The sequence below is a fragment of the Salvia miltiorrhiza genome, chromosome 6 (genome assembly GCF_028751815.1).
Source record: "Salvia miltiorrhiza cultivar Shanhuang (shh) chromosome 6, IMPLAD_Smil_shh, whole genome shotgun sequence".
NCBI lineage: Eukaryota > Viridiplantae > Streptophyta > Magnoliopsida > Lamiales > Lamiaceae > Salvia > Salvia miltiorrhiza.
Window position 1 is genome coordinate 43,133,378 of NC_080392.1, and position 23,551 is coordinate 43,156,928.

Sequence of the window (23,551 nt, forward strand, 5' to 3'; positions counted from 1 at the left end):
TCACACAACAATGGCACGATGGAAGATGGAGCTCGAGCTGTTCCAATCGGAGTTGCTGAAAGCCCTCTCCAGCTGCGTCGATCCGCCGCGATTCGTGCTGGAGGCAATCTCCAATTTGAAGACTATAATAAAGATAAGATCAACTTGAAGAGTTTTAGTTGTAATGAAATAAAAAGAAAGTCTTATTCCTATTAGGATTCTTAATATTTTTAGACTATAAATATGAACATATATTTATTATAAAACACACGGCATACGCTACACATAAGTAATTCTTAATTTACTAATCAATATACAAAGTTATAAAGTTTCAACTACATTCATGTTTTTCTTACATTCTTTTAGTGATGCTATTTTTTAGCATAGCAATAACAGAACAAATAGTAGTTTACTTTTTAATAGGAGTTGAATCAAGATTGAAACATATAAATTTAATAAATTTCCGTTTTAATTTATCTGAAACTTCAATCCATATCAAACTTTTAGTAGTAATTTTTATCGATTGAAAAATCTATATAAAATCATATAAATAATATGTGTTTTTTAATATTATTTAAATTTCAATTTTTTTTTCACCAATTAAAAAACTAATATAAAAGAACTAGTTATGAGTATATTTTTGAATACATATTATTTTGATAATTTTTAGTGAACAACTTTTTGATACTATAATCTAATAATTTTATCAATATATTGGTTAATGATTTCTCAACTATCTTCGAAGCACTATACCAGTACCAGTGTGATTAATTAAAAAAACGATAATAACTGTACAAAAAAACCCCAAGAAAGTTTATAAATAGTTAAAACTTTACTTATATTCTTCTTTCTATTTTACAAATGGCATCATAAAGAAAAGTCCAAGAAAGTTTATGAGTCGTTAAAAACATGCTTACAGTAGTATTATTCATATTTATTTCTATTTAAAAAATGGCATTAATTCATGGAATATTTACGAAAGACTTTATTTCTGGCAATAAGTTATTTATAATATCTCATATTTATTTTTATTATTTTAAAATATAGTACCAACATTTTTACCATAATTGGCATTAAAAAAGAAAATCCTTGGAGAAGTAGTGACGTTAGTGGGCAGTTGAGAGTCTTCCTCTTTCAAAACCCTTGTTTTCTCACTCTTAATTCTTCGTAAACGAAATCCTCATCCCTGTTTGTCCGCACACATCACGCACCATCGCAGGTAGGGTTTCTGCAAATTCCAATTTCACTGAACGCAATCACACGTAGCTCTCTCATGCCAATTCTTTTATTGTCTGAATCTCATGTTTTCCAATTATTGGCTGGAAGCAGAAGTCTCAGGTTTTCGCTTCGGCCATTCCTCCGCAGCTGCCATAGCCACTGCGAAGAGTCTGCTCAAGTTATGTCTGCTTCCGATGAAAAAATTGGAGACGAAGAGAAGCACCATACGGGTGCGCCGGAAGCAGCTTCGTCCGATATCAATGATTACAAAGTGATCAAGGAAGGGGAGGCTGAGATTCTAATGCGCGTTGAAAATGAAGTCTTTTATAACAAGGCTCAGGTTTATAGAGATCTTTGCTTGTTAAGTTGCGTTAATCGGTCATGTTTAGTTAAGGCTTGTTTTGAGGTGTATTTCTGTGGATACATAATTGGTACCTAGTAATTAGCTACGTTGAATTTGATTACAAGATTTGTGAGCTTATCTTTTGTTTATTTCATTGAGATAGAGTGTAAACCAAAGGTTTTTATTGCCTAAATAGCTTTTGTTTTTGTTAAAAATCCCAAATTGGCCCCCTTTTCTATGAGCAATCTGTTGGTTATTTAAAAGTTGAAGTTTGTTCTAGTGCGTGTATGATTGGGAGGAGTTTGAGCTTCGAAATTTGATGCCAGGTTAATAACAGAGACATGTCTCTTGCCGTTTTGAGGACATTTATATCAAAACGCCAGCAAGAACATGAAGCTAGGCTGCTTTCCAGGAAAATGAAAAGTAGAGCCAAAGAGGTTGCTGAACCTATTGTTGAATCGAAATCTGTGGAGCACGATGAAAAATCTAATGGGGAATGTGATGTCCCTCAAGATATATCTCAAGATGAACCCTGCAGCATCTTGGAGAACGCAGCAACCAATCAAGGGGGAAAGGTCCCCGAAGAATTGAAGCCGGCACGAGTTTTGGAGGTCGTTATTGAGTTCATGTTGCTTATGTTGTTTCACATTGGGAATAACTATACTACTAGTTCCATACGTTGTTGTATCATTTGATAACATGCTTCACTTGTTTGACAGGCATTGTCAGCCTCCGGTCTTAGAGCTTTAAGATATGCTCGTGAAGTAGAGGGAATTGAGAAAGTTGTGGCCCTGGATAATGATAAAGGTAGTCCTATATTTCTCATTCAGTAATTATGCAACACAAATTGAGGTGGAGTGGTTTCTTCTCTTTTGTTTTTGCTCGGGTTTTGTTGTTAATATGACAGGATCCAGGATAAAATGCTGATATTAAACTTCTTCTGCAGCGTCTGTTGAATCTTGCAGAAGAAATATTAAATTAAATGGTTCAGTCGCAAGTTCAAAGGTGGAGTCACATCTTGCTGATGCTAGAGTCTACATGCTTACACACCCTAAAGAATTTGACGTGGTATGTATTCTGGAGGTCAATGCATCCTATTTTGCGATCCATGTTGTGTTGAACTAAGATGGGAAGTGCAGCTGAAATTCTGATATTATTAGACCAGAAGGGAACCCTGTCTTATGTAACATGAAAAGGATGTCATAGGACCGAGGTTGTGCATTTCCACATTATTGTGCTGTCTTTACAGCCTGTCCGACTTGACAAATTTCACTCTTTGCATTATAACATTTACATATTATATCACTTCATTCAACCTTTTGACACATTATTATATTACAGGTTGATCTCGATCCTTATGGTTCACCATCCGTTTTCCTTGACTCTGCTGTTCAATCAGTTGTTGATGGGGGCATATTGATGTGTACAGCAACAGATATGGCAGTGCTTTGTGGGTCTAATGGCGAAGTTTGCTATACCAAGTAAGATTGATTTTTAAGAAATCATTTTTCCTGATCTTTGGAAGTTGAAAGTAGTAGTATTTACTAGATGCTTGTTGAACTAGATATGGAGCTTATGCATTGAAAGGAAAATATTGCCATGAGATGGCGTTACGGATCCTTCTTGCATGTATTGAGGTCAGTTGATTTTACTGAGTTATTCTGTTATATAATTGGAAATTTTAGTTCCTAGGTAACTGTGAATGCACTCTAACATGACTTCCCTTGAGCTACTTTTTTCCTCTTTCTGTACTGGTCCTTGACTCCTTGATGTTTTCATTCTGTATCGATTGTTGACTCCAGGACTTTGGTGTTTTACTTTGTTAATTCATGGTGAATAGAAACACTAATTCACGTAATATAACCATTATGCAGAGCCATGCAAACCGCTACAAGCGTTACATTGTTCCTGTGCTATCTGTTAAAATGGATTTCTATGTACGAGTTTTCGTCCGTATATTCACGTGAGTATTTCTCTTCAAATATCTCAGTTAAATTAATACAGCTAACATGATTGGGTCATAGATGGTCAATTCACGATTTTTTAATTCACTAGCCTAATTCATGGACATAATTTTGCAGCTCCGCAAGTGCAATAAAGAACACTCCTCTGAAGCTGTCCTATGTTTATCAATGCATTGGCTGTGATTCTTTTCATCTTCAGCCAATTGGAAGGACTGTTTCCAAGGTAAAGATTGAATGTTTTCAGATACTTATGTGATTCATAGACATGGTGGCAATGACTAGTGAACTTAAACATTCATAGTGCTTGGTCACTTCTCGATTTGTATGCAAATGCCTGAAATTGTGCTATCATTCTTTGCATAAAATACCTTAAATAAGCCAATTATTAAGTATCTCACTGAATATTTTTCCCTCTTTTATGTTGAATCTAGAATACCAGTGTGAAAAATCTTGCTGGATTTGGTCCTGTTGTCGCCCAAGAATGCAGTGATTGTGGCAAGAAATACAATATGGGTGGGCCCATATGGTCTGCTCCAATCCATGATATGGAATGGGTTAATTCAATTCTAGCAGATGTGAAGTCTATGAAGGACCGGTATCCTGCTTTTGATCGGATTTCTGCTGTATTAACTACAATTTCTGAGGTATGCCTCCCGTCACTAACTTTTCAGTCAGCGGTTATTTTGTAAGGATTAGGAATCACTGCTGTAAAATTTAGGACACCACATACATAGAAATCTCATCAAGAATTTTCATAAAAGTGATGTATTCATACCTAGGGTTGTCTAATTGGTTATCGGGTTTTGGATAATCCGTTAACCGAACCGAAATTTCCGGGTTTGGGTATCCAATAACCGATTTTTTTGGGTATCGGTTCGGTTTCGGGTATCATTTTTAGAAAAATTTCGGGTATCGGTTAACCCAATAACCGAAACGGGTTAACCGAAATAACCGAAAATTATTTAATAAATTATTTAATATATATATATTATATATATTTGAATTATTAATTCATTAAATTATTTATTTTTTATTTAAAAATCGAGTCTTAGCTAAAATAAAATTATGATATGTTTAAAGTTTAAATCCTCTATCTAGCAAATTATTTGAATTTTATTTTTTTAAATGGGTATTTCGGATACCCAAATAACCGAATCGGGTAACCGAAGCGGTTATTGGGTAACCAAACACCTAAAACGGTTCGGGAACGGCTAGTGAAATATGGCAATTTCGGGTTCGGGTAACCGAAAATTCGGGTATGGATAACCGAACCCGAACCGATCGACAGCCCTATTCATACCTGTGATTTTTAGTAGAACAGCTTCGACCTTGTTGGTGGTTTTATTATTGACACTGTAAAAAGTTTTAGCTTTGATATTGTGATAGACTACTACTCGAGCGACTTACAGACTACCCAACCTTTTATTAATATCATAAGAAATGTATAATGTGCTATCCTCTTTGATTTATACACAATTAATAATGGATCAACGACTTAGGTCTTGTCTCTACCATTTCCATGCTTATGATCAAAAATTACATCTTTCTCTTTCCATTTATATTACATATTCAATTGCAAATTCTTTTCAAATGTGATTTAGGTTTGCAGTAATGATCAATTTATTGTGGCGGAGTTATTTCAGAAGTTATTGTTTCCTGTTTTAGCAGCATCAATCTTTCATTTCCCCCGAAGTAGTTTAAGTTATTGGCTGAAAAATCTTGTAACTTGTCCTTGTCAGTGCTTTTCGAAGATGGAAAATGTGGAGAATATTTTGATTTGTGTGCTTAGGTTGTATTAATGCATATTACTGGTATTGCAGGAGTTACCAGATGTTCCACTATTTCTGAGTCTGCACAGCCTCTGTGCAACATTGAAATGCACATCTCCCTCTGCAGTTATATTTCGTTCTGCTGTGATTAATGCGGGATATCGCATATCAGGAACTCATGTAAATCCGCTAGGTTTGAAAACGGATGCTCCTATGGATGTTATATGGGATATCATGCGCTGCTGGGTAAGAACAATGTTTCTATTTCTCATTATGGTCGAAATTTAGTATGCCTTTGCTTTGTTTGGCAAATCAAATAGAAAAAAACTGCCCCTTCTGAAATTTCAATGAGAAAACAATGCTTCGATGCCAGAATCTCCGATGCTTCTATGAATTGGATAAATTTAGTCAATAGGATAGAAGAAAACATATCTTTCTTCTAGTCTCTTAGCAGAATATTAGAGCCCTAATTGGAGTGAAGATGCATAATGTTGTAGGTGCTTACAAAACTTGTTTGTATTTGTTGTTTTCAAATGTATCTTTTCCCCGTTACCTAGGATATAAAAGAATTGACGATGTTTTCTTATTCCCAGGTGAAAAATCATCCTGTGAAAGCTCAGCCAGCCGAGCAGGCTGGAAGTGTAATCCTCGCCAAGGAACCTGTTCTGCAGGTATTGAATTGCGCCGCATCTGTAAACTTTTATCTTGATTTTTATTTCTTCATGATTTTGAGGAACATATGATAGTTTTCATTTACTGGAAGTTGATTGAGTCAGATATCATATGTTGGTTTACTTTGTCGATTGACAGGTTAATTTTGCACGAGCTGTCGCTTCCCTTAGCAAAGCACAGGCGAAAAAGGTAGCAAGATTCCTCCCCAATCCCGAGAGGCATTGGGGGCCTAAGGTCAGGGCCGGTCGTAAGATTACGAGCAAGCACGCCTCACTTCTGGGCGCAGAGGTAGTGAACGGACTGCAGAACCACGAGGAAGGTGAGGACGAGCCAGCAAGCAAACGTAAGAAGACGGAAGAATCTACTCCTAATTTATGATAATAGGACTCTCTGCCTTGGCCCTAGCTTGCTGGGACCGCCGATTAATTTTCGTCTGCTGCATTTCATTTGCAGAGAGAAATATACAAGATTCTCAGCCATGACCATTCAGCATTCTACCCAACCTCGCTTAGGCCACCAAGCATCAGTTTTGTTTTCTGGTTTTTATCTTTTTCTATTATTTCACCTCTCCAACTAAACTTATGTTTTAGATTTTCTTGGTTTCGTCTTTATTTATTGACGAGAGGAAAGGCTAATGAAATTTTGTTTGTGTTATTTGAATTGAAATTTTGCTTAATTATATATATATTATTTACCTAGATTTCTTCGTACAGTTGAGTTGCCCCTTGATATTTTCCTAATCTTAATTTGCTTTTTTCTGTTTTTTTGAGCAATCGTCTGGACTTATTTAAATGTTGAGCTTCTATTGGTGGTAAAAAAGGTTGCCGTCTGTCCACAGCAACAGACAACCATCATCCAAATTAAAAGTTAACCTAATGTGGCGCAGCCTATTTTTCTTTATTTAATATTGTAAGTTCATAAAAAAAAAAAGTTAACCCAATGTGAACTGTGAAAATGATACGAATTTTAATAAAAATTAATAAAAAAAATATTTGATGGTGAGATTATGTGTAAAAATAATATTTAAAGAATTATAATTACTTTTTCCATTTCATCAATTTAGCCCCTTTCACTTTTTCATACATATTAAAAAAATGCATTTATTCTTATTTAAAAAATACAAATTTTTATGTTTTATTTTTTATATCCTTATTTATTATTTTTACACATCATTTTCACATTTAAGTGAAACATTAAATAAGATTAGTTTAGTAAAACAATATTTTTATATTAAAAAAGTGGATTGTTTTTTTTTTGGGCATCCCAAAGTAGAATAAGTGACTAATTTCATGAGATTTGATAGTGAGTTATGTACAAAATAGAAAGTAAGTAGGCTGCAGCAATTTTTTGGGCATAATTAACTTGTTCAAATTACATAATTAGATCTAAGAAACATAATTCTAATCCAGGAAAAAAAAATCACAACTTACCGGGATTTGAAAAAAAAAAAATCAAATAAGAAACTCACCGAACATTTCCCGATGATATCCCTATATCTCTTGAACAGAACTAGCTCACGGAAGGGTAATTTGGTCTCAACAGTAAACTAAAGGATAATGAAAAACACGCTAGAAAAAAAGTTAAAACAATCAAGCTACGTAAAACGCATACTCATTAGCCCAAACTAATATTGGAAGAGCAGTTTTTAAAACAAGCAAGTCGTTGTAGTATAGTGGTAAGTATTCCCGCCTGTCACGCGGGTGACCCGGGTTCGATCCCCGGCAACGGCGCTTTAATTTTTTAAATATCTAATTTTAGTTTTAGTTAATTAAAAATATCCGAAAGAAGACACATACACATCTGCTAGTTAGATTTTTTGTTTTTTGGATAAAAAAAATTAAAATAGATACGTACCGAGACATCAAAATTTTAAAAATAAAATCAGAATAGGACACCCAATGAGACACCAAAAAAGTAAAATAAATAAATAAATCTATATATGTTTTAGCCGTTGCTTTGCTCTCCCAACTTTGGTAACCTTATTGCATAATTCTAGGAATGAACCTATCGCGCTTCTCATTCAACAACAAAGATATCTATATATATTCATCAACAAACACTAGATCGATACACAGATTATCAAAAACTGCAGGCGGTGAAGAAACTGATGATTAATTTATGAAAAGGAATAACAAAAATTTATGATGCGTTGCTCATGACTTCGGCTTAGCAGTAGGAGGCGTCTTGGTAGGGGGGTTGAGCTCGTCCCACGCCTGAATCCACGTCTCCATTGCATCGGAGAGCTTGACAAAATACGGGTCGATTTTGCCGAGCTTCTCCTTCACCTGTTTGGCCAGCTCAATGTAGCACTTCTGCACAGTAGTTGAGTCCTTGGAGAGCGTCGCCGATTGGAAGAAAGGGATGATCTCTTCTTGCCAGAATATCCCATTATACTCCTTTCTCAGATTCACGAAAGGGTTGCTCGCTTTGCTGTGCCAGATGTAGGGCAGCCCCGTCTTCACTCCCAACCCTAGATGATCGCAGATCACCTGCATTTTCATGTACTTGATATTTATTTTCCAAAATCTAGTCGTGATATTTCGTTCGGCTGTATTGTGAAATAATTATTGTTTTTAACTGTATTTCAGATCTAGTACGAACGGAGACTAGTCGTACTAGTCTTGGCACACCACTAGATCATGTGCTTGGCACGAATGATGCGAAATAACTCATTTGTACCATTTGTTTCAAGAAACATCGGATTTTCTTGGGATTGTTATTTTCTTCTTCACCCTAAGGAATGCTCGATGGTTGATTCCAACCATCATCCTCACCCCATTGCTCCCAAGAAAATGACTGATCGTTTTCACCCCAATAGGTCTCCACATATGCAAGATGAACCATTCGTGCCAAGATTTGTTGTTCCAATACTTGGCACGAATGGTACGAATGAACCCATTCGTACCGTTTCATTACAACAAACAAAACCCTAGGTTTCATTTTGTTCCAACTACAATTCATGAACAAAATCTGCATCAAATGAGTAAAATAACACTAAATCTCATAGATCTGAGTCAGATCTAACTAAATGCCTAGACTAAATCTTCACTTTCATTCATTCATATACTTTTATTATTATTATTATTATTGAACAAGAAGAAGAAGAAGCGATGGAATGGTACCTTGGTGCACCAGCCGGCCCACATGTCGTCGTAGCGGCCGATGGGCTGGCCGTCGCCCATGAGGCCGAAGTACATGGCGGGGCCGATGAGGTCGCGGTCGAAGCCGAGGTTCATGCCGCACATGGGGAAGAGTGTGCCCTTGGGGATGGTGAGCACGGCGTCGACGTAGGTGGTGTTGCGCTCGCGCGGCTTGACGAGCTGCGTGGGGGCGTCGTAGTCCGGGATGTTGAGCCAGAGGCCGTGGGAGACGGCGGTGGGGACCCCCTCCCGCAGGCTGAAGGGGTAGCCGCGCACGAAGTCGGCGCCCTCCCGGAATGGGTCGTAGAGCGTGTTGAAGAAGAGCGGCGTCGAGGGGCACAGCAGGTTCCTGATGTGCTGCTCCAGCGCGTTGATGGGCTTCCCCGAGGGGTCGCTGGCGACGAAGCAGTCGTCGTCGATGGTGAAGATGTACTTCTTCTTCGAGATCATGTAGCCGAAGCAGCGGCACGCCGAGTCCTTGAAGGAGATGCAGGAGGCCTTGGGGCCGAGGATGCGGTTGATGTCGTTGCGGTTGTAGAGCTCGTAGTCGAAGCCGTCGGGGACCTTGATGCTCTTCGCAGGGTCGCCGTCTTGGACGATGATGAGGTGGTAGGGTTGGAGGAAGGGCCTCCACATCTCCAGGAAGTCCAGGTTTCGGATCGTCGGTATCACGATGTCGAGCTCGTCTTTCAGGGGCGGCGAGGTGCTGGCCATGGCGGCGGCGGATGTGGTGTCGGGAAATCACCGGGTTTGTGCGGTCGTTTATAAGGGGAGGAGAGGGGCGGAAGGGGCGGGGGATGTGGGCTCGTGAATGGTTCAAACCGATTCTCGTGTAACGGATGCCTTTTCCTATTTTTGTATACTACCTTTGCATGCATACTTTTGAATAGCGACCGTAAATATTTCTCATCTTGCATTAAAAAGATATGTACATATGAAACATAAATTTAAAATGATTTTGCATTATATTCCCCTCTCTCTGTGTCTACGATAAGTCTAGTGTGGATGGAAAGACACAAATTTTAAGATCATGAGATGCGTGTAAAATTGATGAAAAGTCACGTGAAAATTGATTTATTAGATAATTAATAAATAGTTTGTGGTGTACGATGTTATAAATATTGTATGTGAATGTGTGTATCTTAAAATGAAAATATATATAATATTTATTGTGGATCGATGAAAATGACAAAATGATCATATTATGAAATGAGGAAGTAGTTAAATTTACGTATAAATAAATTTACTGCAACCACTATTATTTACGTATAATTATTGCAATAAATTTACGTGCAGATGATATTTGATATGCATGCATGTTATCATTTGTCAGATTTTATATTTTCAGACAAGATCAATGAAGAAATTTATAGTATAATTTTCCTCCAATGCGAATATCAAGCTGGCTCCAACAAGTATATATATATATATACTAAAAAGATATGGGCTTTACAACAATGCATTCAATGTCAAGTAAAAAACACATACACACACACAAAATCTCCTGTGAAACCGATTTTACAGAAGATCACCTGGAAAAAAAAAATGCATTCAGTTTAGGGTAAATACTTTTAGAAATTGTGTTTTCTTTTATTGTAATTTATTATGAGAAAAAAAAAATCTTCTTTTCGATTTCTTATTTTTCTCCTTTATTTTTTATAAAATAGAATTTCATTCGTATCATATCTGTTTTTCACCTAAATGAAAGATAATATTGTATAATTATTTTTTGAGTTGATAATATTATATATTTTTGGAATTAAAAAGATGAATGAAAAAGGGTGAAATTCTCTTTTGTACAAAATAAGGGGGAAAATGAAAAATTTAAAGGAAATACTTTTTCATCCCTCATTTCTCGTGATAAATTTACAATAAAAAACCTAAGACTTTTGAGCTTAAATATTAATCATTCTACACTAAAAGCATCTCCAGTGAGGGGTGCATTGGCCGTATCAATGCGGCACGTTGGAACCGCGGCGCGTTGGTACACGGGATGAGATTCAGTGTTCCATAATCCTATGTGTGCCAACTGTGTCCCATGCTTATATCTATTATTTTAAAAATATTTTTTATAAAAAAAATTATTATAATACTATGAATTATATTTAATATTTATTTCAAAAAACTAAATTTTTTTAAAAAGTATATACCATCAGTTTGAATTTATCAATCTATTAATAAAAGTGAAATTAAATGATAAAAAATAATTATATACCCTAGATTGATGGAATAAATCCTAGTTAATAATCATGAAATTAAACTAAAGCATATAAAATTGAAATTGAAGAATATATATATAAAACATTAAACAAAATTGAAAGTAGAACATAATTGTGGTACACTGAATCTCATTCCGTTGTCACACTCGACAGTTCGAAGTTGGCGTGAGCGGAAGTTCCCCCATGCATTTTGTCTTCTATTTTTTTTTTTTTTTTGAGGTACATTTTGTCTTCTAATTAATTATGACTACTTTCCCACACCACATCAATCAAATATGCATATGCGTAAAATAGGCCTACTCGTTATAGAACAGAATCAAAATGATTAAATTGAGGACGCATGGATATATATGGGCCTCAAGGAGAAATTCGTACAGTGTTGAGAATAATTAATTAATGAGTTAATGATATGAAATACTGAAAGAGGATAGTGAAAATCAATAATTGTATATTAAATTAATTTTAATAAATTTTAGTCAAATTTATATTAAAAATATGAAAATACCATTACTATTCCTCAACCTTGCATCACAACTTCTATAGCTCTGTCTCTCTTTTCTTTTAAACTCAAGTCTCACTCTTGTGATTATTTTCTTTTCCTTTTAATTATTTTCTCCGGCGGCGATGTGATTGAATTTTTCCGGCAAAGCCAACATTCATTTTATCAAATGTTTGTTTTCCCTCTGTTATCTTCTTCTCCATTTAAATCCGACAATATGGTTTCTGTAAAGTGGGTTCCTTTGTTATTTTATCAGTCATCTTTTTTGTTTAAATACTTGTTAAATATTTATTTTTTCAGATCTAGTCATAATATTTCATCTGTATTTGAAATAATTATTTTTTAATTATATTTCACATCTGGTACAAACGGAGGTTAATCATATTAGTCTTGGCACACAATTAAATCATGTGCTTGACACAAATGGTACGAAATAACTCATTTGTACCATTCGTTCCAAGGAACATCGGATTTCTTGGGATTGTTATTTTCTTCTCTTCCCTAAGAAATGCTCGATGGTTGATTCCAACCATCATCATCGCCCCAGTTATCTTAAGAATGTTGCATCTGCCTCCTTCACCATCCCAATTCGACATAAATTACTGAACATTTTCACTCCAATAAGTCTCCACATATGCCAGCTGAACCATTCGTGTCAAGTGTTGGTGCGACAGATCTTGAAACAAATTATACGAATAGGTCCATTCGCACCATTCGTGTCGAGATTTGTTGCTCCAATACTTGGTATGAATGGTACGAACGAATTCGTACCATTTCGTTTCAACAAAAAAAACCCTAGCCTTCATTTTGTTCCAACTACAATTCATGAACAAAATTCACATCAAATGAGTAAAATAACACAAAATTTCATAGATCTCAGTCAGATCTAATTAAATACTTGCATTGAATCTTCATTGTCGATTTGGAACTAAATCTTCATTTTCTACAAGAGAGGCAAACAATGTTTACGCCGGTTAGATGAAGGCATCGGTCGTCGATGGCGGTGAATCGAAAAAGATGATGACTTGGCGCAAAAGATGCCAGCGCCTTCGCCAAATTTTCAAAGAACGATGGAAAAGTTTTTAAAGTAAACGGGAGAAATAAAGAAATTTGAAATGAGTTGCAGGATAGAGATTTAAATTTGGTGGATGGACAATTTAATCTCGCCTAATCAAACATTAAAAAAAAAAAAAAAAAATCAACATATTGAGGCATCCGTGACAAATTAATATTCTCTGACATCCACATTTAAAAACAGTGAATATGAAAGTGATGTTAATTGTTGCAGGCGTGGGGCTAGGGCTGGCTGTGCAGCCTGTGCTTAATTCAATCCTAAACTACCTTTTTTAGCCCACGCTTGACTAAGTATTTTTAGATGTCGGAAAGAGATTCAATTAATTGAATTCATTACTTGTTGTTTAGTTTGAGAAAGGGTAAATATCATGAAAACCCCTGAACTATACTCATTTTATCAAAAATATCCTGAAACTTTTGAAATGTTCTCTAAACCCTCAAACTATCAGATTTTTATCAAATATATCCCGCATTTATTTTTCGGTTATCAAAAACGTGATGTGGCTCGTCGGATGCCACAATGTAATTTATATTCTATTTTTTTTAAAATGACATAGAAAAAACGACTTCATTTCGTATCATATTCTATCATGTTTATCCATAATTCTAGGTTATTAGCGTGAATTTCAAACACGATAGGAGTGAATTTTAAATTTCAAAGTAGATTTTTTTAAATGATATGGTACGAAACAACGTCGTTTTTGCCATTGCATTTTAAAAAATAGAATATAAATTACATTGTGGCATCCGACGAGCCACATCACGTTTTTGGTGACCAAAAAATAAATGCAGGATATATTTGATAAAAATCTGATAGTTTGAGGGTTTAGAGAACATTTTAAAAGTTTTAGGGTATTTTTGATAAAGTGGATATACTTCAGGGGTTTTCATGATATTTACCCTTTGAGAAATGAGTTAACCATTACCCTTACTTGAGAGACCCAATCACCCAATTTGGTATCCTTCAAAATAGAGGGGAAACAAAATAAAGGGAATCCCTTAATAATGATTCATTTCCATTGGTAAACCAAACACTCAATAAAAGTAATGGTTATTGTTACCATTCCACCCATTTATTTAATTACATTCCCTTTCCATTCTTCTATACTTGAACCAAACGAGCACTTAATCTTAATTAATTGCATTGCATGCTTCACCGACGTTTTCCCCTTAATTATAGAGGGCATATATTACATGTTGCATAGGTCATATGTGTAACATTTTCACGTTATTTCGCATTTTCTTATTCCTTGAAAAATATGATATTAATGATTTTGCTTTATATTAATATATATATTCACTTCGTCTCAATTTAATAGGTCACAGGGCTTAATTACGAAGAAAAAGTGGCATATTAAGTTGGAATAGATGCAATATTATTTATAAATGGTTCAACAAACTTATACTAAAAAAGGATGAGGAATGTGGCACTTTTGCCTATTAACACAAAAAGGATTGTAGGAAGTTATGAAAGTGGTGTGTTTTGGTGATAAAGCAACAATTATTCAACCCGATCCCTCTCCCAAAAAAAAAAATAAAAAATAAAAAATATTCAACTCATCTGTAAGGGTATATATTACTCCATCTGTCCACAGAATAACTTCCACTTTTTCTTTTTTGGATGTCCACAAAAGAATTTTTTACTTATTTTTGGACTATATCACACTTCTCTCAATACTAATTAAAATAACTTTTCACCATTTTCAATACTCTCAATAATTTTTTCTCCACTTTTAATACATTAAATAACTTTTTTTTCTTAAAACTCGTGTCATTTTCTTCTAGAAAGTTCTTTTATAGACGGATGAAGTTTTATACTGTGACAAATGTGGGTAATCTATTTTCATCCTTAAACCCCTCAACTAGCGACTAGTGTTGCACACATAAGTACACAAATATATTTTTACGTATTACTTAAATAATAAATATTTTTTTTCTTACTAAAGTAGCGAATATAAATATAAGAACAATAGATATAAAGATGGATATTGATTAAACGTTTTAATATATATCCTTTATTTAGGTACAAACCTTAAAGGGCCACCTAAATTCACAAACAACAGACAACAAACCATATATAAATTCACAAAACATATTACAAAATTTCAAAATATTAATAAACATGAAGATATTAGAATCATTTTTTTTTCATTGAGTGGAGTGGTATTTGAGATTAGTCATATTCTCGTATTTGGTTCTTCCAAAGACATAAAGGGCCACCTAACGTTACTCCACTCAATAATAGAAATATTAGATTCAAATATCGTATTAAAGCTTTCAAAAATTTCAACATAATTAAAAATTAAAAATAATATTTTAATCATAATTAATTGTAGCATAATCTCCTTGCGAAATAATGAGAGAAATTAATTTTGCGGATAAAAATGAATTTCGTAGAAAAAATCAGAAGAGCATTAATTTCCTGAAAAAAATTAAAAAATATTGAAAATTTGTGTATTATACTCCCTCCGTCCCAATAAAAGTGGCCACTTTTTTTTGGGCACGGAGATTAAGAAGGGGATTGTTATGTTTTAATTGAGTGTGACCCACCAAAATTAGTGAGTAATTTTTAGAAAGTGACCTACAATTGTTGACCAAATTAGTGAGTAATTTTGACATTTTTAGAAAGTGGCCTACAATTGTTGACCAAATTAGTGAGTAATTATTGACTTAATTAAAGTAAACTTTTGTCATTTTTAGAAAGTAGCCACTTTTAATGGGACGCTCAAAAAGAAAATGTGGCCACTTTTATTGGGACGGAGGGAGTACATAAATAACTCAAAAAAATAATTAAAAGCATCAGTCGATCATTTCACGTTGTCAGCTTCTGCGGACTCGTCAATTTAAATTTTTAAAAAATAAGTTTAATGAGAAAAATTAGACCAACACTAAATTTATGTGTTTAGATTAAAAAATCGTGTAAAAATAAAATAAAAAGTAAAGTTAGATTATTTATACTCAAATAACCCAAAATAAAATAAAAGTAAGGGAAAAATCGAAAAGGGTGGAACCCGCCAAAAGATTAAAATTAACGTAAAAAGCCTGAACACAAATTTCACGACATCCCGCCTAAAAAGTTTAATTTTGAAGCCAGCAAAAAGCTGCAGAGAAACGTTAATGGCGGAATATGGATTTACAATCAGTTGAAAAGAAGCGGGGGGCGAACTATGGCGATCTACAGCGATTCACCGAGCTGACAAACCCTTGAACATGTATTTGGCAGCTCAGCAAGATTTTCCGCCAGTAATCGGTAAATCAACCCCCACCACTCATACTCTAATATTTTATTTTATTTTGGTTGGTTTGATGTTTACCATATTTTTTCCATTACTTGTTTGGTGTGGTTGGCATTTATATTTCACCTATCTACGTATCTGTTTGATTTGGTTTCTCGTCTCATGAATCCATAAAAAACAGTGGTAGGTAAAGTTTCAATGAGGCAAAAAATAATTGATGATTCTTTGTACAGACATATTATTGAACCCTTGCAAGATGGGTATCGATTCTCTAGTGCATGGTGTTAGCTCAATTTTTTGTACATTCAGAGAAGCTAGCTATTCTGATCTGCTATGTTAAAAGTTAGTTATTCCTCTTTGTACAAATGCTCTTAGGGAGGTTAGTGAGCAGAAACCCTAATCCGGAGCCCGTTGGGTGCCTCGACTCTTGGAAATTTCATTAGCTTGTTTCCCTCTACTTCTTCCCATTTGTATCTCGTCACAAAATAATGAAGGAATGTAGAAATTTCAGCCAGTCCGAGCTCTTTTCCAGGGCATTGTCTTGTCCCCCCTCCGAAAATCAAGAAATGGTGTTGATTTTCCAGGCCTTTTTCCTGCAATTCATTGAAGTATCGAGCTTGTTAGCCATTGTTTTGTGAGGACAAGCTACAAAAGGTTATGTTCATGTGTTAATTTGGGTGATTTACTAACCAGCCATCTCCATGGATTGAAGGTTAATGGATCGGGATAAAGGCACGGGTCGTAGTTGACCTCCCGAGTGTACACATATATCCTCCATCCTTTAGGAATGACATAACCTGAACAAGGATATAAGCAGAGCAAGAGATAAGTGACTATACAAGTAGGTAGTATGAAATAGTGTGTTTTGGGCCTTTTGCAGCAGATAATATTAGTCTATGCTTTAACAAGAATTGATATCTATTGTATAATTTTCTCTCATAACAACCTTGTACATCCAGCATCAGGCTAGCTAATTGTGGGATTAATGATTGCATTAATTGTTTTTAGCACTTAGAATTGACAGAGGAATAATTGTTAAGTTTCTGATTGGAAGGACAAAGCAAGCAGTGATAGTATTGAGCTCTCTCTTCTCTTATCCACTACACGGACAAAATAATTCCTTAGGACAAGATGGGGCATCAATGGAATGTCTTGGGTTGTAATGGTAGGTTTTCCATGTGGATCATGATAGGGTAGGGTCCATACATAAAGGTTATCTCTTAGTCTATGATTGCTTGTATATGCCACTGTTGCTTTTTATGTAAAATGCTTTAATTATTGATGAGAGAAAATGTCAAAATTGCTTAATTATTCCAGACTACTCCTTGAAGTAGTATATATATTCCGAACTTTTTTTTTTTTTTTTGTAGCTGCTGAATCATAAAGGAAGCAGAGAGTAATATAAGGAAAAATTTAAGAGATTGTGCTCACCATTTATTTCCATATCCGTAGTTGTCTTCCTCAAAACTCCATTTACTATTGTAGCCAGTCTGGATGTCTCGTATATGACCTGCAGTAGTTATATCATACAACGTTTCTATATTAGCTGGAAATATTACTAAGTTTAACAGAAGTAACTATTTTTAGTTGGAAGTTGGCAACACTCACCGCACGTGTGAAGCGCATGGATCTATAGTCTTCGTAATCAATAGGATCCTCAGGATTTTTTCTTTCCCGTATTGCCATATGTTCTTTCTGGAAATTTAAAGGTGAAAATGTGGGGGTTCAGTAATGAAACATAACTATACTTTTCACAAATTAAGAAATTTCCACTTAAAACATGTGGTGCTTCATGACTGAAATCTCCACTCACCCTTAATTCTTCTAGCACTTTTGGATGATCATGAAGATACTTGACAGCCATCATAGAAGTAGTTGACACGGTCTCGTATCCGGAATACAAGATGGTGATGATCAAGTCGATCATTTCCTCATCACTTAGCTTGTATTTGTTCTCCTCGCTTACTAGAAGACCAAGCATGTCCCTTTGTTTTTCTCCGGAAGCTCTTCTTTCTTCGACTAGTTTCCTTAACAAGCATGTGATGTTCTGTCTTGCCTGTTTGATGAATTCAAACTGTTAGTGTTCCTGGATTTAGACAAGTTCTTGCAGACCACTAAAGAAGAGGTAAATTTTTTTTACCTGAAATCCGCGATGGTAATTTGTGTTGGGAAGGTTGATGGGGAGTGAGAGAGTTCCCAGGACCAGTTTGAAGAATTCAGGCATGAATGCGTCAGATATTGAGCTTGCTTCAACGCTTGCAATTTGTCTAAATGATGATAGAAACGCCATCTGGAACAATATTGAGGTTTTGTAGTGCTTTAGAACAGAGTGTCAAGGGTAAATCCTACTGCATAAACCAGTGATTAGATCTAAGGTGCTAGTACATACCTCTTTCGTTTTCTCTTGGATATCAACAATCTTGTTATCCCAATCACTCAGATGAGATCTCATGAAATCGTCGATTTTGGGCAAGAGTTGATCTTTGATCATCGTGGGGCTGATAAGGGCAAGCAGGGCCCCTCGCATATACTTGTGAGCAGAGCCGTGGACGGCTGCGATGTTGCATTTCCCCAATATATCTAACATAGACTGAGGATAGCCGGGGACGAGCCCTTTTGCTTCATTAACTAAGATGTACCTGTTTAACTCCGGATCCATCGAAACTATGGTAGGACAACCCAGTATGTGTGATTTGAAAAAACTCCCAAACCTGCAGGAGCAACAAAGGTGCAAGAAGTTTTAGTAAAGCACCATTTTGATTTTTGTTTAAGGAAAAATTGAATCTGTTTATCAGTCATCATGCACATAACCATGCAAGTTCCCATCTTTTTATACAGAACATATAGGTTCTGAAATTTATTGAGATGTTCAATAAGGTAGAAAATATGACATTCTTAATTATGCAAGAGAAAAATGAGAGAGACCTTGATCTTTGGTTTTTCATGAAGGCTGGACCTTGTTTTAGAAACTCAGTGGTCTCTCCGAACAGTGGCCACCCCATTGTACCTGGTGGCAATCCTTTCTTCCTGTACCTAACCTCATTCCATTTCAGGAGGGCAACACTCAAGATGCAGAGACCCCAAAACACTCCTAGAATCACAACCAAGCTGGCCATTGATCCTCCCTAAAAGCTCAAAACTATTTGAGAGATAAGGGGAGGGGAGAGAGGGAAAGCTTGAAAGGGAGAGCTGTAAAAGGTATGGGATTTGCTCTAGTTGTATTGGCTGGTCATGACTCATGAGTTCGTGCGGGTGTTTATATAGACCTGATGAAATCAATATGAGAGAGAGAGAGAGGGTTGGGGGTAGAGTGGGGAGGCCTAATACGCCAAAATCATGCACGCTAGAAAGGTAGGACCTAGTATTAAAACCTGACGGAAAACTCAAGGCACAGTAAAGAACTCAAATAAATAAATTTTGGTTGAAGTAAATTTTTTTGTACAAACAGAAACTGGTTTAACATTTTCTTGATACCTCAAGAGCTTCCATTTCACTGGCCTGTCAAAACTGTATGTGCTGCTGCTCTGTTCAACTGGAAATAAAATTACTTTACGCAATTTTTTAATACCTGTTTTTAGTTGTCATTCTTAATCATTTGGTTATCTATTTTAATCTTTTGTTAAAATGTGTCGCATAAAGGAACTCCCTTGGGTTGATGTTAGAATTATAGGCAATTGATGAGAGCACATGGACGCCACCCCATTAGAAGGAAAGCCATGGGATTAAGTGGTTCACATGTCTGTCAAATAGATCTGCGCACCAAATTACAAAAGTCACTTGAGGACATGTTCTTGGTTAGAGAGAGAAAGGAAGACCCATGAAATAACAAAAACCATCTAGGCATGTTCTTTTCTCTCGCCACCCTAACTCTTGAGGTTTGAACATAGAAATCCTAGCCTGTTTCCTTTTAATTAGATTGAAACTTGGATCTGTAGGTTATAGTTCCTAGTAACTCCACACGTGAAGTTTGACTTTTTGGACTGTTTTCCACTTTAAACTTTTCCTATCTTGTTATCCAATAATTCCCCATGTTCTAACCTTTCATCGCATCTCAAATTTCAGTAACTTTTTGGAGCCTTGTGCAAGGGAAGAAGACTATAAAAAATTGCAGAACAGAGACCCCCTATTCCTGCCTAGCTAATGGCCATCCACTAAGCATGATTAAGTAAGGATTCTTGTGTCATAATACGATAAAAAAGAAAAAAGCTTAATTTTTTTTGCTAATCACATCAAACCCAATTTGAAATGAGTCTAGATTTGCTTTCTGTATTCACACATGTATGCTAAAGGGCATTCTAATTCCACTTCTACCCCATGTGAGGAAACCGACTGCTACCCTCCTGAAAATTCCTTGATAATTGGTATAAATGTCAGATTTTATTATGCTTAATAATAATGGTTATGTTGACTGTTTTGACCAAGTGAAGCCCAACGTATCATGTAAACATGCTTTATTATTAATTTATTATACTAATATGAATAGCAGAATAGGTCGGCATCGAGGTAGGTGTATACATTTAATTCGAAAGCCATTGTTAAGTTCCCGAGCTACTAATTTTTGCTGTACAGAGCTCTTACTCACTCATTTATAAATGATAATTTAATACGAAGGCTTTCACATTGACACGCAATGGCTGGTGTCGGACATATATATGGAAATTTGATGGTTGCTAAAACTCAATACATTTAATTGGAACTAGATACAAAATGGTGCCGTACAGGAAGGCGTACAAGGTCGACTAGTCTCATCATCAGTAGGTGGGAGATTATTTGAGAGAGGGGTATTTGTAATATATGCTCCTAAAAACAGGGTTTGTCTTGTAATTTTCACTTATATATCATCATCTCTCGTTTTGTTTATTGACTTTGGGTATGATGCTGATGCCTTGTCATAATGTGGCACAAAAGGTAGGTTGGAAAATGACTTGAAGAGAAGTGTGGATCCTTGGGGAGATCCTTGGAAAGGGATTTGACACGACTGACACAGTGCCCCCTTTTACATTTCTAAGCAATTGCTAATCATCGCCCACTTTTATCTCTCGAGGTAAATCTTAAACTAAAAGGTTGCTCTTTTCTTGCAGTCTTATCGATATTATATTTGATGAATTATGTGTGTATTAGATTCATTATGTGTGTATCCACATGCATATTTAGGTGGCTATGAGAGCATTTACTTTTATATGATTTGAGTATGTTTGTTTTCGACTTTCAATAAAATATGAACCAAGCAAAACTAGATCAATTAATAGAAATCATGATGAACATTTTTTTTTTGGTAAATGAAAATTTTACTCACGCACGAGAAGTGCAACCCAAAAGCGAGAACCAACAACTTAAGACAATAAGATGGATTACATATCCAATCACTCAAGCTATAACAAGCAACACTAGAAAATAAATTATATACTCAATTCGATAAGGTCTTCATAGCAGCTCGACGAGTTCTTGAATACTATCGAGTTTCAAGAACATTTTAGTAGACAAATGAATTACTTATACTATTTATCTCTCTAAGCTAATCTTAGTAGACAAATGAATTACTTACAGTACTATTTTGTCTATCTAAGCTAGTCGTTAAAAGTACATGTTTGTTTGCGCGTTTATTTTGCATGATTGATAAAATATATGATAGTGTATTTTTATTTTTAAGAATAACATTTTTTCAACTCATTCTTTCAATTAGATAAGAATTAAGCAAAACTAACTTAAATGATAGAAATAATTAAGGGGTTTGAGATATCTCAAAATTTCAATTCATCAAAGTAAACAAAGGTTTAATTTTATTATTTTATCTATTAAGATTAATCCTTCAAAGTAAAACCCCTCTAATAATAATACTTACTCGTAGTCCGTAGAGATAAGTGCATGAGGATTATATTCAGGATATATTCTAGGACTTGAAGCTCGAGTTTGATTTGAGCCCACTAATGTAGTGAACTAGATGAGCTGAGTTTGTCTAATTATTTCATTCTATGATGGAATTATGTAAATTACTTTAATGATTGAGTTATGTATGCAAAATATTTAAAACACCTCAGCCTTGACAAAGCTTGCCGTCGTATAGTTGAGATGAATTAATATTTAGATATTATGGGTGATAAGATAAGATAGATTGACTAGCTACGTTGCTAAACATACATGGCTCTAGTGCATTTTGATGGTCAGTTTTGTGGTGTGGTTGTATGATTTAGTTAACAGAATAGAGATGACCACTACAGAATTATTTGTTGTAAATATAGATAAAAAAAAATATTGCCGACAAAAGACTACAATTTTAGGAGGAAAACACTGTTAAATAGTTTTCATAAAAAATTTCGCAAATATAGTGGGACAGAAGAAAAAGATGGGGATGCATGAAAGAAAGAGATGTGGATGTATGAACTGTAGCACAGAGGCAAAAAGATGTGCACGGAAACTGCAGAAAGCATACGATAGGCTGCAAAAGGTTGCATACATACATTAATAATGTAGAGAGAGAAAGAGTTGTGTGTGTGTGTGTGATAGAGAGAGGAATGTCTACCCACACGCACACATGCACAGCTGAACTGGAGACGTTTTTGCTTCATTAAATGAGTGATATACAATCAAAACTCCAGAGGTGCACGAGGGCCTCCATTTTGTTCTTTTCTGCTTTTTGCTAAAGCTCCCACCCCACCCCACCCCACCCCACCCCTACCATTATTTTTCCATCAAATTATTTTCTCCATTTGCATTTGCTTGCTTGAATTATGTAGTATTGAATAATGTTTTCCATATACCAATAAAATCTGCTCTTCTAGATTTATCCAAAATTATTCCCCTCTACTATGTTTATGCTCTTAAAGTTTTAGAGACATACTCTAGTACTCCCTCCGTCCCACTCCAATAGTTTCATTTTTCTTTTCGGGACGTCACACTCCAATAGTTCTATTTCTATTTTTGGTAATGATTTTACACTGCAAATAATATGGTCCCACATACCTTTACTCACTTTTATATTCAAAAATCGAGTTTCTTATTCTTCGTGCCCAAATGAAATGAGACTATTTCTAATTAATAAATTTTAATTGAGATTAATAAATCTTAATTCAATAGTTTGATGCTTAGTACATTTAGATCCACACAAACTTTTACCTAATGTTTTTTATACTTCATTCGTTTTTATGTTGCTCTCATGGTTAATGTAATTTAAACTCTACCTTCAATATGCATATGTATCTATATTGGTTTGGATACTAAACTTGTCAAATTTGGTTATCTATTGGTCTTAATTTAATTTGAATGATTCTCCCATTTTGCATATGGGATACTAAACTTGTCAAATTTGGTTATCTATTGGTTTTAATTTAATTTGAATGATTCTCCCATTTTGCATATGGGATACTAAACTTGTCAAATTATTGTGTCTCGCTTTCAATTTTATTTATTTGCTTATATATTCTTTTCTCGAATTTCAATT

General features: G+C 35.1%; 3 protein-coding genes, 1 long non-coding RNA gene and 1 other non-coding gene across 7 annotated transcripts; 3 read left to right on the plus strand and 2 right to left on the minus strand.

Moving 5' to 3' along the window:
* The first annotated feature begins 1,003 nt into the window (after positions 1 to 1,003).
* Positions 1,004 to 6,643, plus strand: LOC130989764 (tRNA (guanine(26)-N(2))-dimethyltransferase 2-like). 2 transcript variants are annotated; one of them, XM_057913863.1, is made up of 14 exons: positions 1,040 to 1,198; positions 1,309 to 1,537; positions 1,867 to 2,151; positions 2,260 to 2,347; positions 2,487 to 2,608; positions 2,882 to 3,021; positions 3,105 to 3,177; positions 3,415 to 3,503; positions 3,622 to 3,727; positions 3,936 to 4,148; positions 5,325 to 5,519; positions 5,867 to 5,944; positions 6,084 to 6,288; positions 6,399 to 6,643. In XM_057913863.1, the coding sequence occupies exons 2-14, from the start codon at positions 1,379 to 1,381 to the stop codon at positions 6,425 to 6,427; spliced, it is 1,782 nt and encodes a 593-aa protein (XP_057769846.1). In that variant the 5' UTR covers positions 1,040 to 1,198; positions 1,309 to 1,378; the 3' UTR covers positions 6,428 to 6,643. The 2 variants fall into 2 exon arrangements, with proteins under 2 accessions (XP_057769845.1, XP_057769846.1); XM_057913862.1 differs by having other exon boundaries at positions 1,004 to 1,198; positions 6,084 to 6,643.
* Positions 6,644 to 7,603: 960 nt separating this feature from the next.
* Positions 7,604 to 7,675, plus strand: TRNAD-GUC (transfer RNA aspartic acid (anticodon GUC)). The gene has a single exon. It is a non-coding gene; the product is annotated as a tRNA-Asp (tRNA).
* Positions 7,676 to 7,860: 185 nt separating this feature from the next.
* Positions 7,861 to 9,828, minus strand: LOC130989765 (probable UDP-arabinopyranose mutase 1). Its single transcript, XM_057913864.1, has 2 exons — positions 9,068 to 9,828; positions 7,861 to 8,434 (listed from the first exon to the last, which is right to left on the minus strand). Exons 1-2 carry the CDS (start codon positions 9,797 to 9,799, stop codon positions 8,099 to 8,101), a joined length of 1,068 nt encoding a protein of 355 aa, XP_057769847.1. The 5' UTR covers positions 9,800 to 9,828; the 3' UTR covers positions 7,861 to 8,098.
* Positions 9,829 to 15,944: 6,116 nt separating this feature from the next.
* LOC130989767 (uncharacterized) lies at positions 15,945 to 21,330 on the plus strand. 2 transcript variants are annotated; one of them, XR_009090741.1, is made up of 4 exons: positions 15,945 to 16,127; positions 19,167 to 19,311; positions 20,176 to 20,278; positions 21,022 to 21,330. It is a non-coding gene; the product is annotated as an uncharacterized LOC130989767 (long non-coding RNA). The 2 variants fall into 2 exon arrangements; XR_009090742.1 differs by having other exon boundaries at positions 15,955 to 16,127; positions 19,167 to 19,622.
* LOC130989766 (cytochrome P450 85A1-like) lies at positions 16,302 to 19,245 on the minus strand. Its single transcript, XM_057913865.1, has 8 exons — positions 19,039 to 19,245; positions 18,503 to 18,824; positions 18,254 to 18,403; positions 17,927 to 18,169; positions 17,722 to 17,808; positions 17,545 to 17,623; positions 16,804 to 16,910; positions 16,302 to 16,706 (listed from the first exon to the last, which is right to left on the minus strand). The coding sequence occupies exons 1-8, from the start codon at positions 19,227 to 19,229 to the stop codon at positions 16,494 to 16,496; spliced, it is 1,392 nt and encodes a 463-aa protein (XP_057769848.1). The 5' UTR covers positions 19,230 to 19,245; the 3' UTR covers positions 16,302 to 16,493.
* Positions 21,331 to 23,551: the final 2,221 nt, after the last annotated feature.

Bases quoted from the DNA above. Each gene is read 5' to 3' on its own strand.
- LOC130989766 (XM_057913865.1), bottom strand. From the start codon at position 19,229: ATGGCCAGCTTGGTTGTGATTCTAGGAGTGTTTTGGGGTCTCTGCATC. The intron at 17,809-17,926 runs GTGAGTGGAGAT...TTAAATTTCCAG, and splicing joins AAGTGCTAGAAGAATTAAGG to AAAGAACATATGGCAATACG. The intron at 17,624-17,721 runs GTGAGTGTTGCC...TAACTACTGCAG, and splicing joins CCATGCGCTTCACACGTGCG to GTCATATACGAGACATCCAG.
- LOC130989765 (XM_057913864.1), bottom strand. From the start codon at position 9,799: ATGGCCAGCACCTCGCCGCCCCTGAAAGACGAGCTCGACATCGTGATA. The intron at 8,435-9,067 runs GTACCATTCCAT...ATGAAAATGCAG, and splicing joins GGGCCGGCTGGTGCACCAAG to GTGATCTGCGATCATCTAGG.
- LOC130989764 (XM_057913862.1), top strand. From the start codon at position 1,379: ATGTCTGCTTCCGATGAAAAAATTGGAGACGAAGAGAAGCACCATACG. The intron at 2,609-2,881 runs GTATGTATTCTG...ATTATATTACAG, and splicing joins ACCCTAAAGAATTTGACGTG to GTTGATCTCGATCCTTATGG. The intron at 3,022-3,104 runs GTAAGATTGATT...TTGTTGAACTAG, and splicing joins GGCGAAGTTTGCTATACCAA to ATATGGAGCTTATGCATTGA.